This window comes from Dermacentor andersoni, chromosome 1, assembly GCF_023375885.2.
Source record: "Dermacentor andersoni chromosome 1, qqDerAnde1_hic_scaffold, whole genome shotgun sequence".
Classification (NCBI taxonomy): domain Eukaryota; kingdom Metazoa; phylum Arthropoda; class Arachnida; order Ixodida; family Ixodidae; genus Dermacentor; species Dermacentor andersoni.
Window position 1 is genome coordinate 139,460,547 of NC_092814.1, and position 17,634 is coordinate 139,478,180.

Genomic DNA, 17,634 nt, shown 5'->3' on the forward strand with positions numbered 1-17,634 from the left:
CCGATGGTATGATCACGTGAGCCCCAGTTTGTCGACCACCCACAAGGCAACGCCCAAGGGATCATAGCCACCTAGGGCGAATCTAGATAAACCACTGAAACTGGAGGCGTGCCGAGGGACAAACTTTGTCTTGGTACCATTAGTTCTTTCATCTTGGGGCTTCCCCAGACCTCGAGAAGATACATAGTTTCGGCAAACTTGGCGCATCCTGCATAGCACCCCTGATCGGTGAATACGGGCACAAGTCCTTCGGTAGCATCGAAAATTGTTGAAAAGCACAATTCATCTTTTCTAAGGCATAAGAGGTTTCTTCTTTAGCAGGCAACTTTGCAATAAACGATCTAAAACGCGGAAGCGCATCGATATCCTCCGACACACATCTTACCATCTCCTGGATAGAGACTGGAAACGCGCTTCGCAAGTATGATAAAGTTCGGGGTGGCGAGTCTTAGTTCAACCCCTCACTTCAGAATGAATAGAAATGTGTGGCTTACGTAGTTGGGAAACACGATGCCGCTGGGAACCGCCACTGTATGTCGCTGTCTTTAAAAATGTAGAGGCTAAAGGATAGTCTATCAAGAAAGTTTACGCCGTACGGTACACGAAATGATGACGATATGTCTTGTTGGTTGTCCCTCGTGTATTTGTCAGTATTACGGTGCGTACTGAGGATCAGTACGAACTAGAGCGATCGTAGTGAATGTAAGAAATTTCTATTTGAGGGTATAGTTGGGCTTTGTGGAAGCTAGGTACGGGCATAACGAATGCTTTGCAAACAAGCATTTTCTTTGTAAGTCTTAAAGAGAACGTGAGTTGTTCAAGGCTCTATAGCCGAAGCTGTTGCAATGGTTCGTCTTAGTAGAGGTAATCGCAGTCTGCTTCGGCCGGATGTTTTCTGTACACACAGCGAAAAAACGTTGTCGACGAGCGGAATCTTCTCGAGATCAGTAGTATGAAAGTTAGTACTCATTAGAAAACGTTCTTGTCAGTAGAGAAGAAGCGACCGAGACGTACTCTTATATTTGGAGGATTTACCGCTTGTACGATTTTGATTGGTGTTGCCTGTCTAAAAAGAGAAGGATGACGACCTCTAACAAACTCTCAGGTTTCAGTCGCTTCGGAAGAAATTCTCTGGCACAAGGAAAGGAAAACCCTTGTCGAAGAAAACAGTCTGGTGGAATACTACATGAGCCGGCTTGAAGCAATCGGGGTCTTCAGCTCCAAACAAGATGCTGAGGTATACATACCTAAACTGGCAGAATTGGAGAATTCTGGTAGGTGCTGCATCATTATTTCTCAATGTTTAAAGCTTTTCTATGTGGGCTATGTCTTTTAGGCATTCTTAATGAGCATGGTTCTGATTCTTCTGAATTTGGAGCAAAATTTGCAAGTGCTCTTCAGTGTGTGCGTTTACTAACCGAACACCCTCGTCGTCGATGGTTCTCAGGATTCCTGAACTGTTTGTGACATACTTTTTTACAGATTCAAAATAAACACACGCATCGTGTACAGAATGCCACGATGGCGATCTTTCGTGAACGCAGCAGCGCTACGCACCCGGGGGCACCACAAACAAAAATAAATAAATAGTAGTGGCGGTTTAGCGGTAAGTGCTAGACAAGTGGGCGAGCATTGAGGTCCCGGTTCATTAGTTAAACCACGTTCATCACATTGCAAATTGTTGTTCAGGAGCTCACTCTACATACGTCCTGCTCATTTGAAGAGCGAAGTGCAACTGACGGTGGTCCGGAGCAGACCACCGCGATAGTATATAGCACTGCATACAAGCACACATACCTACACACATATATATACATACGTACACATTAAATTGATTAAATTATGGGGTTTTACGTGCCAAAACCACGATCTGATTATGACGCACGCCGTAGCGGGGGACTCCGGATATATGACCCCCGGGGGTTCTTTAACGTGCACCTAAATATAAGTACACGGGTGTTTTCGCATTTCGCCCCCAAAGAAATGCGGCCGCCTTGGCCGGGGTTCGATCTCCCGGGAGCTCGTGCTTAGCAGCCCAACACCGTAGCCACTAAGCAACCACGGCGGGTTTACACACACACACACACGCACAACCACACGCACACACACACGAACACGCACACACACACACACACACACACACACACACACACACACACACACACACACGTATGGAGTTGGTGACTGTACAGCAGCGCGATATTAGCGTAAGTAGGGAGGGTATAGGGAAGGCGAACGGGAAAACAACGACGGCCGTGTAGTCGTTCGTCAAACGCCTATAACGTTGATATAATTTTTTTTTCGTCCACATGTTCGTTGTAGACTAGTACACATCAGTCACTACATAGCTAATTTTTGAGTTGACGGGGGTTGAGGGGCCGCCAGGTGGTAAATCAGTTATATATACTTACTGCCTCTTAAGTAAAGTTTTTTTAACAGTTTGTGCGTAAACGCAGGAATCCTGAAATTTCGAATTTTTATGATAAACATGGATTTGGCAATTTTCTGACAGAGTAGTGTCAATTGGATTATAGTGAATTTTTCTGAGAACACAGAGATGTACGTATTAATAAGATAATGCAGTGAGAGGTTCTTATCAGGAAAGGAAGGTTGTAACGGTAAATTTTGGATAGGCAGGGCACTGGGCGTTGTTCTTCTTAAGTTCTTATTAATTTCTTGTTTACAAAGAAAGGAACCTGGGTGGAAACCGCTCGTAGAATCGAGCCTGCTTCTACGAAGCTGTTGTTATGGAATAAACTGCTCACACACTTCACTGAGGCAACGCCAATGAGCAAGGAGTTCAGCAGTCCAAGGGCGTTTCGGCCGGAACGTAGGACGTATGTGCACTGAACTAAGGGTGCTATAACGTAAAGCTATGCCAAACTATTTCTATTCCACTGCTACAATCAGTCCTCCACCATTGGTTAAAAATAATTCGGGTTACCCTCACTTCGCTTGTCTGTCAGGCGACGTCACGAAAACAACAAACACTTCCCATCTAATATGACGTGTACACACTGATTATGCATAATTGGACGGAAGAAAATAAAAATTATTATTTCCGATTCCACATCTCTTTCACCATCAGCCCATCGCTATTGGTAAAAAATTTTCAGGCTGCGCCTACTTCGCTCTTCTGTTACGCGACGTCACAAAACCGCGAGAGCTCGCTACGTTAAAGTGGCGTTTACACATTAAACATGCATTAATACGCCGAACAAAACTGAATTTCTTTCGGGATAGCCCCGTTTCAAAATGAATAAAAGGTGTCTGCCCACCGATTGCTCTGGAACTGGCTAGTCAGAGCTGCTGGGAACAAGGAATTTATTTGCTAATAATAAAAATATTTACGTGGCAGTATAACGTTGTCGAGGCCTTTCGACACAAATACGACATTGCTCTCCCAACTCTTGTTCGCTGAGGTTTGGTTTTAGTGGCATACTTAAGCTTCCGTTGAACGCCGCTGCGATTTTCAACCAGCCACGGCAAGGTTGAAAATCGACCCCACTAAATGAACAAGGGTCACTCTACAAGCTAGTCTGACGCATTATTTGAGAGTATCAACTCAATATAACTACAAATAAACATCTGGAGAGATGGGCTAAGATCAAACTGGCCACCACCTATATTGTATGCTAGAGGAAATTTCGAGTATCTTCAAGGTGATAGAGGAAAATTTCACGCGAAGCGGCACAGGTTAGAGAGACATGGGTGACGACAGGAAATGTTGTGAAGTTTTAGTGAGAAGCTTTGATCAGAATTCTCGCCAGTCATTGAAAGAGGCAAGAAAAAAATAGATTATGACGTTTTACTTGCCAAAACCACAACCTGATCGATTATGAGGCACGCCGTAATGGGGGACTCCAGAATAATTCGGACCACCTGGGGCTCTTTAACGCGCACACGGGTGTTTTCGCATTTCGGCCCCATCGAAATACGGTCGCCGTTACCGGGATTTGATGCGGGGACCTGGTGCTTAGCAGCCCAACACCATATCCACTAAGTAACCACGGCGGATGTTTATGGCAAGGCTACAGAAATAACGCATTGACATCCAGCTTGATATCTGGTGAGATGGATTGATACTGTACCGGTAACTCGCGTTAGAAACACAATGAAGGCACACAAAGCCATCGCTGAATGCGGAAAACGCATAGACCGGCTCCTACTTCCAGCGTCAGTCGCGACAGGGAAAAGAGAGCGTGACGCGGAAACAAAAAATGAACTCTAATCAAATACGACTCAATTACAAGAAAGAAAAACACTACGGGCCGACGTCTTGCCGTAGGCATGGACACAAACAAGCGTTTATCCTTTGAATACCTAGACACAAAAGTATGACGCAAAGGAGGGCTAGTCTTGATCCGACAAAGCTTACAGAAAACTCGAGAGGTGTAGAATAGGCGACGCTCCTGAAACACGCGGCTGCTTAGAAAATTCGAGTAGGTGTTTAGCGCACGTTGGCAGCCAGCAAGAACTTCACAGCATGATGTAAGACTGCATCGAGTAAGATACGTTAGTTAGACTTTGCCATAGTGTGGAAGTTCCAAGCTGTGTTGTTTGCCGGGAAAAAAAATCACATGTTCTACTGCGGTCGACTGTTCATTTACGGATCGACTGGTGTTGGCGCAGACTATCGAAGTCGCAGGTCACACGCACGCAGGATGCGATGCATCCGTGTGACATGTGTAGTTCAGCTGACCCCGGTGGCACGCGTACAGCGCTGTATGAGGCACCAAAAATCCAACCGATGTTCCGTTTATCGGACCTCCTGGAGAACTTACCTAGAAGTGTTAACATCTAAACCTGATGCTGTTATAGTCATGATGCGCGTTTATTCTGCTGGGAAAATTAATTACCACTGAAACATGTGACAATGAAGTGACATTCTCTGATGGTGTATTACTGGATCTGTAGCATTTCGTTGCCTAACGTAAAGACGTACAGCACAGCGTCCACAAGAACAATAAGTATTGCTGTCACTTATTTCCGTTGCAATTCCTCTAGAAATCATCGTCGTCACAATAATAATAATAATAATAATAATAATAATAATAATAATAATAATAATAATAATAATAATAATGATAATAATAATAATAATAATAATAATAATAATAACAATAATAATAATCAGCCTGTTGTTGTCCACAGGACGAAGGCCTCTCCCTGCGAACTCCAGTTACCCTTGTCCTGCGCCAACCGATTCCAACTAGCGCCCGCGAATTACCTAATTTCATCGCTCTAGAAATGCTACCCGCGAAAATACATTTAGATGGAACAACCTGTATTAGTGCTGTGTGGTATAGCTCACTGGACAGTAATTCCGATATTTCACTTGGTTTTCGCTTATCTGACAAAACTTCCGAAATAAGGCGCTTCTCCAATAAATGAATATTTAGCCTTGGATAAGACCAATTATCACAACTATCGAAATTATCGACGCCGACGGCAGAAATGCTCCTGGAGTGTCCATATAATTGCTATCGCAATAAAAGAAAGAGGGGATAGGAGGAGGCATGCTGTTGACAGTTCCAAGAAGTGTGGCTGAAAAAACGAAAAAGTGCCAGCTGCACTTCTAGGAACTGCGAACCGACCACCTCCCATTTTTGAGCATTATATATGCACCTGTGGGGGTTAAGAGGGAGCCGTATAAACGCTCTTAAAAAAATTCAGGTGGTGCCCTGACGAAGACAAGTGTCAAGAGGAATCTCTTGCTCGACTTGAACGAACAAGTCGAACAGCAGTGTGTGGGAAGATCGACCTTCATACACATTATGGTTAATCTAAATAGTAATAACTTTTAGATGACCCGCATGGCTTTAGGCGTAAAAATCATGTTCATGGTAATTGATTGAATTGGGTACCGATCAATTCATGAATCCATGCAAAAGCGCATTTTCACTGGTGCAGTTTACATGCATAGTCTCCCCGATTTGTAAGGCGCGTAAAATGTTGACCGCAAGGCATGCCAGAGCCTCATGAAAGCGGGAAGCGGTGATATTGTCGATAGTAGGAGCAAAGCACACTCAAATGCGAGCGTCGTCTGTTACGCTGTTCGCTTCAGCTACACAAACAAGTTACGGAAGGGAGTAGGGGCGTAGGGTGACTGCTGAAGCGTCTCTTCGAAGTTTCATTTTTCTTCTCTGTATGTTGAGAATGAAGGTAAGGGTGATAGGTGACACGAGGAAACGACGATGATGCAATAGGACGTACAGACACAGCAAAGCCAGTTTTGAGCTCCTGGAGGCTGTCGCAGAACGATGGACAGAACTGTTTTTCAGGCGATTTCGTCACCGAATTATAAATAAAGAAAACAAAAAGAAGAAATAGCGTTCGTGGTTTTGGGAAGCCGACCATCGGCTTCTGAAAACTATGCTGATGGTACGCTTTCTATGACTGTCTTTTGTCTGTTGTCAACCTTGGTACCGAGGTGTTTAGCTGTCCAGCTTTCCTAATCAACACCCATACGAAGTGCTTGAAGAAGATTGGAGCAGTTTTTTAGCGAGAACAAGAAACGGCATACTACGACTGAAAAATGATAACACAAGACTATAGTCCAGATGCACACCATTGGCAGAACGCCGGGCAGATGCAAATATATGCCGCAACATTGGCTTAAAGTTAACGGCAAATGGCCCAAAAATCACTTGTTTGGCGTAGGTGGTCGTATGTTCCACCGACCATTCGTTTTACAAACGCCCCTTTGATTACTAAAATGGCCGTATGTCACTTGGCAAGTATGATCAATACTTCTGCAGTCAAGACACCGCCATATTAGAGAATGTGGCTGTCTACTAAAATTTCGTATGCAGTAACATACCGACTCCAGAGTGCTTCACGATAAAATGTTACGCTTTATTTCTTCGCCACAGCTATTATGCACATGGCAGAATCTGTTGGGTTAGACTACAGGAGCCTGCTCAAATCTGAAACGGTTGCGGCAAAGAATATATCAGAGTACACCAAAGGACAAGTGAATGCAGGTGAGTGAAAAACAATGGCAATTAATGACTCAGCTTTACTGAATCCTAAGATGTGAAAATCTTCGCTTGCCATCTTACGGGGCATACACTGTTTGAAAACTGGATCCATATTTAAATAAGAAATTTCTTTAGCGCGAAAATGTTTCCTCACTGAGGGTGTGTGTGTGTGAAAACTTTTATTTAAATGAGGTCCGGAGGCTCGACTTTTGAAGACAAGGCGCGCCGCTCCCATGTTAGCACTGTCAGGCCGAGCCCTTCAGCGACATCAAGGGCCCTCTGGACATCCCTTAGTTGGTCCTGAAACAATGGGCTTTGATTTCTTTTTTCCCACTGTGTCCGTTCTTCAACGAAGTTGGGGAGAGTCGCGGGTCATCCCGCCAGCATATGTCTGATTCCAATGATGCCACTACAATCGCAGTGTCATCTTAATCTCCTCTCTGGATGCATTTTATTAATGTGGTACGGCGTGGGATATGTACCTGTTTGCAGTAAGCGCAGTGAGATTGCCTGAGTCCTGTTCAGTTTTGAATGTGGCAATGGAAATAGCTGGGTCCTAAATAGTAATTTTTGGTAATGTCATTGTAAGTTATTAAATGATCTCTATATTCCCTGGCTTGATGGTGAACGGCTCCGTTGTGACTGTCACGGTTAGCAAGTCCTCGTGCCAATGCATGAGCAACCTCATTGAGGTTTACCCGAGTCTCGTCAATATTTCCCATTTGCGCAGGAAACCATCGGATTTCAGTTCTCATAATCCTAATGTTTTCAAAAAGTTTAGCTGCAAATCCAGCTACGTAGCCTTTATCAAAATACTATATATCGGATTTTGAATCACTGCAAATGCAGGCCCGCTTATTACTCCTGATGGCTGAAGCAATTGATCCTGAAGCAATTGCCACTTGTTCCGCCACCATGGGGTCCTTGGTAAAAATAGTGATAGCGTCTTGCACCTTCCCTTGAGAATTTGATACAATGGCCGTATATGCTTCTTTACCTTTCACCCAGGCAGCATCAACTATAGCTGCCAGTTGGTTCTGCTCCTCTATTTCCTGCAAGATTGCTCTAGCTCTTGCCTCTCTCCTTTTGATATTATATTCTGGATCCATGTTCCTGGGGAGAGGCTTGGTTCTGATTTTATTCCTAACTTCAGTACTTAATTCTACTTCAGCCTCTTTTGGGCTCCACGATCTATTCAATTCTACACCTATCGCCTGTAATATGTTCCTGCCAGCTTGTGTTTTTGTGAATCTTTCGTGTTGCGCTAGCTGTTGGGCCTCCATGATTTCTTCCATTGTGTTGTGCGCCCCCTAGACTCATTAAAATTAAATTATGGGGTTTAACGTGCCAAAACCACTTTCTGATTATGAGGCGCACCATAGTGGGGGGCTCCGGAAATTTCGACCACCTGGGGTTCTTTAACGTGCACCTAAATCTAAGTACACGGGTGTTTTTGCATTTCGCCCCCATCGAAATGCGGCCGCCGTGGCCGGGATTCGATCACATGACCTCGTGCTTAGCAGCCCAACACCATAGCCACTAAGCAAATGCGGCGGGTCCTAGACTCATGAGTTTGTAGGTTGCAGCGTTACTCGGTATCCCTAGGGTAATTTTAAGAAGTTTTCTTAGCATCACATTAAGCTTGTTAAGTTCTGCCTGCTTCCATTTGAATAATCTAGCCACATAAGTGAAGTGACAGAAAGCAGAGGCGTGTATTATCCTCAAAGTGCTATCTTCTCCTGAGCCTCTGTCTATTGGTAATTCTTTTTAGTAAACTAATGACTTCACTGCATTATTCGAGATATGTTCTATTTTCTATAGTTAGCATTGTTTCCTTCTACGTGATAACCAAGATCCTTTCTTGAACTAGCCATTGTGCGCATCCTTCATGAGTGTATAAGCACACTCTTGGCTCATCTTCCGGAATGTAACCTCTCGGTTTACGACCTTTTCTGCGATGTTTAATGACCAAGAGTGCTGATTTGGCTGCGGAAAATTTCAACCCCATGTCTTTCAGCGTGTTCGCTAGAACATATAAACTTTCCTGTAATCTGGTCTCTGTCTGTCCTCTGTCTGTGCCTTGGCACTCCATGTGGTTATGTCGTCGGCGTATACCACACAGTGTATACCTTCAATTTTCTCCATTTTTTTGCAACCTTCAACATGGCTAAATTGAATAGCATGGGTGAGAGCACAGCCCTTTGTGGAGTGCCCCTATTTCCCAAATTGTTAGCTTCTGATTTAAGCTCTCCCAGCACGAGTTGTGCAGTTCTGTTTTTAAGAAAGTCCTTAATCGTGTTGAAAAGTCTCTTACCTAATGCCATCTCCGAAGAACGTCAAGTATTACTTTATGCTTTATACGATTAAAAGCTTTTCCCACATACAATCCCAAAAGAGCTTTCGTATGCGCTGGGCTGGACTGCATAAGTTGGTGTTTTATCAGTAGCATAGCATCCTGAGTTGACAGCCCGGGACGAAAGCCGATCAAGTTGTATGGGAGGATGTCGTTCTGCTCAATATATTTTGTGAGCCGATTTAGGATGATATGTTTCATAGCTTTGCCTAGACATTACGTTAAGGAAATAGGACGGAGATTGTTCAGAGTGAGTTGTTTGCCTGGTTTTGGTATGAGGATAGTATCGGCCACCCTCCATTCTTCTGAGTATACCCCTTTTCTCCAACATTCATTGAAATGTTCAGCTAGATACGAAATTGATTCATCATCTAGATTTTTTTATTATTTATTATTACCTCAAAGGCCCCAGTGTGGGGTATTACATGAGGGATGGGTGACCACTTCAGTGGAATATGGACTCAATGGAAGCCTTGAAATGATGTGGATTGGAGTGGCGCACGGCGTCGGCGGAAAGGTCATTCCAGTCCCGGGCAGTCTTCACAAAGAAAGAATGTAGGTGCGCAGTGGTCCGGGCAGGCGGAGGATACACAGATTTTTCATGACATAATCGGCAAGACTGGCGGTGTGCTGGAATGATGGCTGAAGTACTAGGAGCACAATGATAAAATTTGAGATAAAGACAGTCTGAAAACATGACGCCTTATATCTAGATTGGAAATTCCTGCTTTTAATTTCTTGTTAGTTATTCCGTCAGGTCCGGCCGCCGATCTGCCATTATTAGACTGTGAAGAGCCGCCCTGACTTCACTCTCAGTAAAGTCCTGGTCAAGTTCTTCACATATGCCTCCCGTATATTAGGGGCTCTCGTCTCCTTCGTTTGGTTGTTTAAGTGGGAGATATTTGCCTGAGAGTCTATCCATGATTTCCCCCTGTGTTTTATCCTGGCTTTCCTGATGAAACACCCCAGCTGTAGCTGTTCTCTTCCTTGTCCTTGTTTCATTCTCGTTGAGCAAGTGCTTGAGGAGGTTCCAGTTACCTCCATGTTTGAGTCTACCATCAGCCGAGTTACAGATCTCATCCCACTGTTGCTTCACGATGGTTTTCGGATGATCATCAATTTCTCTGTTTAATTGCGCAAAATTTTCCTTAGCCTTCTGTTAGGTCTCTGCGTTTTCCATCTCTGTACTATAGCCTGTTTGGCCTCATTCAGATGCGCTAGCCTGCTGTCCATAGCCTCAATAGCTTCATCTGTCCTGATTTCTTTAGTGGCCTCTGAAGTTCTCTCTGAGTTGGATGACCCATGTCTGAAAGGGCCCCGGCTCGGCATCTAAAGGCACCACTTTTTTTCTGTTAGCCCTGATTTTCCTGAACTGATCCCAATCAGTGAATTTGAAGACTCTAGTTTCTTGTTTCGGTATGAGTATGGCTATGTGTGCGATATAATGATCGCTGCCGAGATCCATGTTTGAATTTTCGCAATTAGCTCCTCTTGAGTTGTTTACAAAAGTGAGATCTGGTGTGGAGTCCCTGCTTGTGGACGTGCCACAACGGGTAGGATACTCCGGATCAGTAATTAAGCATAGCCCCAGATCCATGGTGAGACTCCATAGCTCCTCTTCCTTCTTTGTGTTCCAAGTGTATCCCCATGTGTGATAGGGAGCATTAAAGTACCCTCCAATAATGAGCGGGGAAATTGTGGCAACCGAAAGCACCTTGTTGAAGAGTGCTCTAAACCTCTGTCTCCTGTCGTTAGGACTGCTGGAAATATTTAAGCAGAAAATGCTTTGCGTCTTGCCTCTGTTCGTTTTAAGTATTATCTTAGCTAGAATAAATTCAAACCTGGAATGTATAAGATGAATATCATGCTCAATGTATGGAAACGTTTTGTCGATGAGGGTCGCCAACCCCCTCCCCATTTATTTTTCTCTACATATCACCTTGCACCCAGTAAGCATAATTTCGTCCGCTAAGGTTTCCCACAGCATAATTACCTTTGGCCTGGCCTCAGATGACCTGATCACCTGTCGCAGTGCTGCTTTCTTGTGTTGGAACCCGCGACAATTCCATTGCCACACGTTAAATCCATGATTACTGTTCATTCTTATTAGGTGAGGCTGCCTTTCTATTACTCGCTATTTTCCTCTTTGTGATAGCCCCCGACATTCCAGGAATCGATTTTACACTATCAGCCTCCGACGGTAGATACTCATTGTCGTCAACCCCTTGCGCCTTAATCTTCCTAAGTCTTTTCTCCGCCGTTAACCTCCATTTCCACAATTTGATCACTGTAATGTTAGTCGCTTGCACTGTCTCTTATCGCTTTAATTTCCTGTTCAATTTCACTGAGGGCTGAGAAGACTGAATCATCCTCGGAGCTCATTTTAGGACAGGGTAGCTGTATTCCCCTGGATCGCTGTTTTTGCTTACAGGTCTATCTATCTCTACACTAGCAGGGCTCGAATGCTCTTTTTTACGAAGTTCTACTACCTGCCTGGTCAATTCTTCATTAGTTTTTCTTTAAAATGTTATTTCTTTAAATAATTGGTCTATTCTGGCATCATTATCACCAGACACAGCCGCCGAGACGCCCCCAGCAACCCTCACCGTACCTTTCACTGGATCGTGTCGACCCACGTGGTTCCTGGTGTCTTTTTCTCGCCAGGTGTTGAGCCCCTTTCTACGAAGCGCACCTGCGCTTCCCTTCTCTTGGAGCGGCTTCTCTCCCTGGATAGTGAACGATGCCGGCATCTGGTGCGACTCCTGGAGCGTGAGCGCTTCCTGTCCTCGGGGCGATGGTTGAGCGCCAGCTGTTGCGCTTCCGACTGCGCTCTTGTTGACGACTGAGTCCTGTTGCACTTTCTTCGACGGAGTCGTAGGACGTAAGGGATTTGAAATCTTTGCTTGCCAAACTTGTAAAACTTGTCGCCAATAGGGTGATCGCCTTCACGAAATTTACACTTAGGCACACACATATGTTCATCTCCTGGGTTGCTAGTTCCACATCCCCTGCACTGAACAAAGTCAGGTGTTGGACAGACATCAGAGCGGTACCTGACCTTTCTGCAGTTGAAACAGACGTCGAATTGCTTTCTGTAAAGGTAACATCTCACTATTGTGGATCTTGATCCATATCTGACAAAATTGGGCACTTTGAGTCCATCGAAAAGTACAATGACCGATCCCGACGTCTTGATGCGCTTGGCCGCCAGCGCAAGCAGGTTCAAGCCACGCGCGATATTTCTTGTTGTCATAGCTTGCGAGTCTCTAATGTCCAGTTTTCGGATGACACCTTTGCACGTGGCATGTTTTGTATGCATTGACCTCGTATTCCGCTTCCATAATCTTGAAGGACTTGAGTTTAACGTACTTCGTGGCATTTTGGAGCTTAGGTGTGCTGACTACGATGATGTTTTGAGTGAAGTTTGGGCAGACAACATCTTCACGGGCCTCCTCTTCCGTTAGGCTTGACGCCTCAATGACTGTGGTACCAATCGTGGTGGTGATAACCTTGTTCAAATTAAGTTGTCCTCGAGGTCCCATAATGATCTTTATGTGCTCCTCAGGCAGTTGAGGCATCCTTGAAGCTTTGTTAACCCGATTCTTAACCATTCCACCAACGGCGGTTCCCTTGACGCCATGCTCTCGTTAATTACTTGGCAATGTGCTCTCCTCATCCACAGCCTTTGTGGTAGTTGGTTTTCGGCCATCCACTACTTACCAACCAAAGTCGTCCCGAGCATTGTTTCCTTTATTTCCAGTAAAATCTTCATCTTCCATGTTTGTATACGCCATGCCTGCGGCCATGTGGGCTTACTAGGCCCAACTAAGGCCCTACTCCTCACTAAGCTTAGCTCGTCTAAGCTTAACTCGTCGTGTAGGAGCAGCAAAAGTCCCGTGAAATTGTGAAAGTGCAAACTCCACCTCGAAGCTTGGTGTCAGTCGATTCGCCGTCGCTGCGCGGATCCAGTTATATGCTTCTTTTCGTTGTACCCTCAAAATTGTCCAGCGGAACATAAAAAAAAAAAAAAAAAAAATGGAGCCGATGCGCCCACGTCTGCACTGCTCGGCGCTTCTTCCTTCCTCACTGGGGGTGCTCAGTTTATCTTTATCGTTATTACTGCAGAGTTATCTTTTCGTCCACTTTCATTTCCACCATTACATGATTATTTTTAAATTTCAATTAAACATAACAATTATCTTCCCTTATTTTTTCTCTGGCTTAATTGTCTATTAATTCGTATGATTGTCATAACCAAGAAATTGAGCCCCTCGGATCCCCTTATTCATATCCACCATTCTCGCTAATTCTTCTCGCACTGCACGTGTGCACGACAGCCCTAACTTCTTATCCTATATAGTCTCTTCGAAATGCAGACAGAAAATGAATTCGCGTTTGTGGGCTAGTGGCTGAGGCAGATACTGGAAACAGGTTTGAGGAATTACAGCTATAAGTATGTAATGACCCGCCGCAGAGGCTCGTGGATATGACATTCTGCTGCCGAGCACTAAGTCACGGCTTCGACTCTTGGTCCCAGCGGACGCTTCGCGATTGGGGTGGAATCCAAAACACTCCTCCCCTGCGCTTTCGGTGCCCATTAAGTAATCCCAGGTTGTCGTAATGAGTCCAGAGCACCTCGCTACGGCATCTTGCATACCCTATGTGTTGCTTTGGGAGATTAAACCACACAATTTTCTCATGGGCATTGACAGCCTGTGCCATCGCAGAGCAAATCGCCTGGTAGTATGGCAGTCACATCAACAACGTGTGCACTCGCCCTGTCGGTTAATTAAACTCTAATACAAAAGCAAACGCAACATCTTTACTCTATTTCCGATGCTATGTCCGCGTGCCCTTCTCATTGCGTGCAAATACCACGCTGTAGTCGAAGTTAAATGTTTGCCCTGCATGCGCATGCTGTGCGCTTTAAGACAAATCCTTTTGTTGAAATGTTGGCTGCAGTCAGAAGCCTCGTATGGTAACCAATTGTTAACCATGTGGACCGCATTTTACGCTGGGATGTAGCGCGGGATTCGCGCGCTACGAGGCGCGCGGACGCCACGTCTAAATTACGCTCAAAACACGTTGCATGCAATCGCAGGCTTAGAGCTAACTATGGCCGTGAGAGCACATATGCGTTTTGTAGACAGATGGCTGCGACTGCTTGCCAAGTACGGATCGTACGGCGGAGATGACCGCGTCGTGGTGCAAGCGGCCGGGCTCAAGTTCCTGACACGGTTGCTCAGGGAGTCCGGCACGGAAGGCGTCCGCCGACTGCTCTCCTGGAGCCTGGTTCGCCAGTGGGCGCCCTTGGCCGATGGCAGCCTCGATTCAGAGGGTCCCTGGGCGCGCAACGTGAGCTGCGTCGAGACGGTGATGGCGGTGCTTAAGCTGCCGTTCCTGGCGCGCGTCCTTTTCCAGAGTAAGCAGTGCAAGCTTGACATTTTCAGTTTTTTACTCCCGCGACCTTGAGTGCTGCAGACGTTGGTGGTTAGTACAGATACGTACATTCCAACCTCTCGGTCAACCGTTGAAAATGGCCTATATGGGCATGATTTGTCTCTTGCGTTAAGCGTGAATCTATTTCATTTAGGAAGTGCGCAGCCGGAAATAACAGTGGTCAAAGCGACTTGGAAAGAAATCCGATTATTTCCATGCTCACAATGTAAGCAACATGATCTTGACGGGAACGTGATAATAATGCGGCGCTCTATGCTACGACACATTTCAACACACACACACACACAATGCAGAACATTTTCTTACAGACTGGAAGTATGTGTTAATGATGTAGTACCCCTAGATATATGTGCTGAAAATATACTGCACGGTCTGTTCAGAAATAAGGAGCATTTAAAAAGGTTGTGACTAAAGGTACCTCTGACGCATCCGATCAACTTTTTTGAGGTACGTTAGACAGATCCAGCAGTTTGTTTTATCAGAGTGCGTCCGATATATTCTGTTTGTTTTTATATGTTTCACGTTATGATACATCAAGCATAAGCACACGGAACCGTTAATTACGTGCTTCCCTCGCGTCAACCTTCCAGCTGTGTGTGTTGCAGTGTTGCGCTCCTGAGTGAACGCAGCCGACCATATGGCGTGCTCATCCCTGCTGCAACAACTGCCGCATCTTGTTTCACAGCTTTGACGCGCGCTTTCACACAAAGAAAAACGCATTCCATTTGCTACCTCTCGATGCGCTACTATAACAACGTGTGCTGCTTCAAAATGGAAGACTAATGCAATTACGGTCCGCAACCGATCGACTTGAGTGATTAGTGGAAATACGTCCGTGTTTCAGCTGTTGTTCCCGTATTTCGCAATGACCAACATGTTGAAGGTGAAAGGGCGATGTACAAATTACCAGAAACTTTAACTAACACGAAGCAGCCAAGCGCCACTCTTCACCCCACGTTTAGCTCCGGTGATCGCCTCTTCAAGTCGCCTCCTACATTTTTCATTCGCGAATAGGCGCGACTGCCGTTTTGCTTTGTAGCTCGCAAGCAGTTCCTTTTTAACGCTTCCGCGGAATACTGCTTTAATCATATCGCCACGCACACCACTGACAAAAACAGAAATCACTAGCGCGTGTAGGCGGCGTCATATGAGACGTCGTGCTTCGGCATCCGTTCAAAAGCATACTTGGCTCTGTCCATGCACATGTATAGTTTGATGCTGCTCGGTCTTCTTAAAGTACTGAATGCTGCAGGTCCTGCGCAAACACGAGGAAGAGTCTGCGTGCAGTAGCGTCCCTTTGATGCCAAGCAGTGCTAGCGCGGCTGAGAGCTCGCTTTTCTAGCGAAACACGCTTAGAAGTGGCTGTAGGCGTTCACTTGGTTAGACTTTAGAATACTTCAAGTGCACAAGAACTAGCCTTCGGAAAAGCCGAAATCAACAAATACGATGCGGCACATACGTCAACAGTTTGCAGTCAGTGGTTAATATTACGAGCACAGAAGTGATTCGAAGTTGCCATTTCCTAGCGTTGCGGTAAAATCTTCGATTGCTACATACGCTGGGTAGTCGGGTTCAATACCAGATAAATATAATTTTTCTTAATTTTTTTATTCTCCTACGGCAGATTGCTTCCCGTGGCAAAAAACATTTTTGCTTCTTACATCTGACAAAGGCAAGATGACGGCAAGCAGTTCGCGACCTCACCACTGCCCGACAGCCGCATCCCTCGGACCGTCGGGACACATGCTTAAACGTATGTTCCGACATATATTACACTGTTCTCACATGTGCACTATTGTACACTATTGTACAGTGCCATTGGAGTGCAAATGCAAAAACAACGAAATAAATGCGCTTGAACACATGACCCGACAGCCCAGTAGATGTGGCTGCCGAGTGGTAGTGAGGACTGCTTGCTGTCATCTTGCTATTGTCAGATGTAGAAACCATTGTCAAATGCAAGTCAGATGGATAAAGTTAAAGCGCGTGCCTCATTTGCGGGCTTTGCTGAAAGAATACTAATACACACGCTCGAAAGTGCGTGATTTTGACCTCCTGTTTACATCTGATGTTTTGATTTATTTATGCGCTAATACTTCAACAATCCGAGGGAGTGGCATGTGGCATGATGTTCAACGATAGAATGACAATACTGCTGATTAAAGTATTGACGCAAGCAGGAGATACTCTAGACGATGATAACGAGAAAATGTGTGTATAGAGTCGGGCAGGTCTGGTAGCATATAAGAAAGATGGCCAGTGGTTTGTTGGAGTAATACAATGGATAGCAAGAGAAGGAAAATAAGGATCCCAGAGAACGATAAATATATTAAACTAAAGAATGAAGAAATTTCGTTTATATGGTGAGCTCTCAATATACAAGACAGATCTATGGGGGAAGGCTTCATTCTGCGGTAGCTGCTGGTGATGACCTTAGGGAATTGAATTCTTATCGCAGCTTTTAGCGGCTTTCAGACAAGCTTTCGCAACGTCGTTGGTTTCGTAGAGGCGCGGATAGCCTATGATGGTCTCGTAGAGTGTTGATGTTTTCGTACGACCTTGAGTAACTCTTTGAGTGCCGTGTGTCTAGGTGAATTTCGGTGAAAGCTTTCTTCGCCGCTCAATAAATAGGAAAGGGAAAGAAATGAAACGATAAAGAAATTCGAATTGCGTTAACAGTTTGTATTTCGGCACAAGATCCTTTTATCTCTAAACAATCGGTTATCGGCGGCTAAGCCCACCGACAGCGCAGGTTTCCAGAGGCTGCTGCTACTTTAGAAACGCCTGGCGAGTCTCAGACTAAAATGGAGCGTGTCGGTCTCATCGGTAATGAGCAGC

General features: G+C 45.1%; 1 protein-coding gene across 1 annotated transcript in view; it reads left to right on the forward strand.

Annotated features, from left to right (window-relative positions):
• The window catches only part of LOC126543365 (membrane metallo-endopeptidase-like 1), a 49,800-nt gene that overhangs the window by 1,189 nt on the left and 30,977 nt on the right, over positions 1-17,634 (forward strand). The window contains exons 2-3 of the mRNA XM_050190488.1: positions 6,876-6,986; positions 14,483-14,758. Of these exons, the coding sequence (XP_050046445.1) occupies positions 6,876-6,986; positions 14,483-14,758 (387 nt within the window). The remainder of the gene's footprint in view (positions 1-6,875; positions 6,987-14,482; positions 14,759-17,634) is intronic.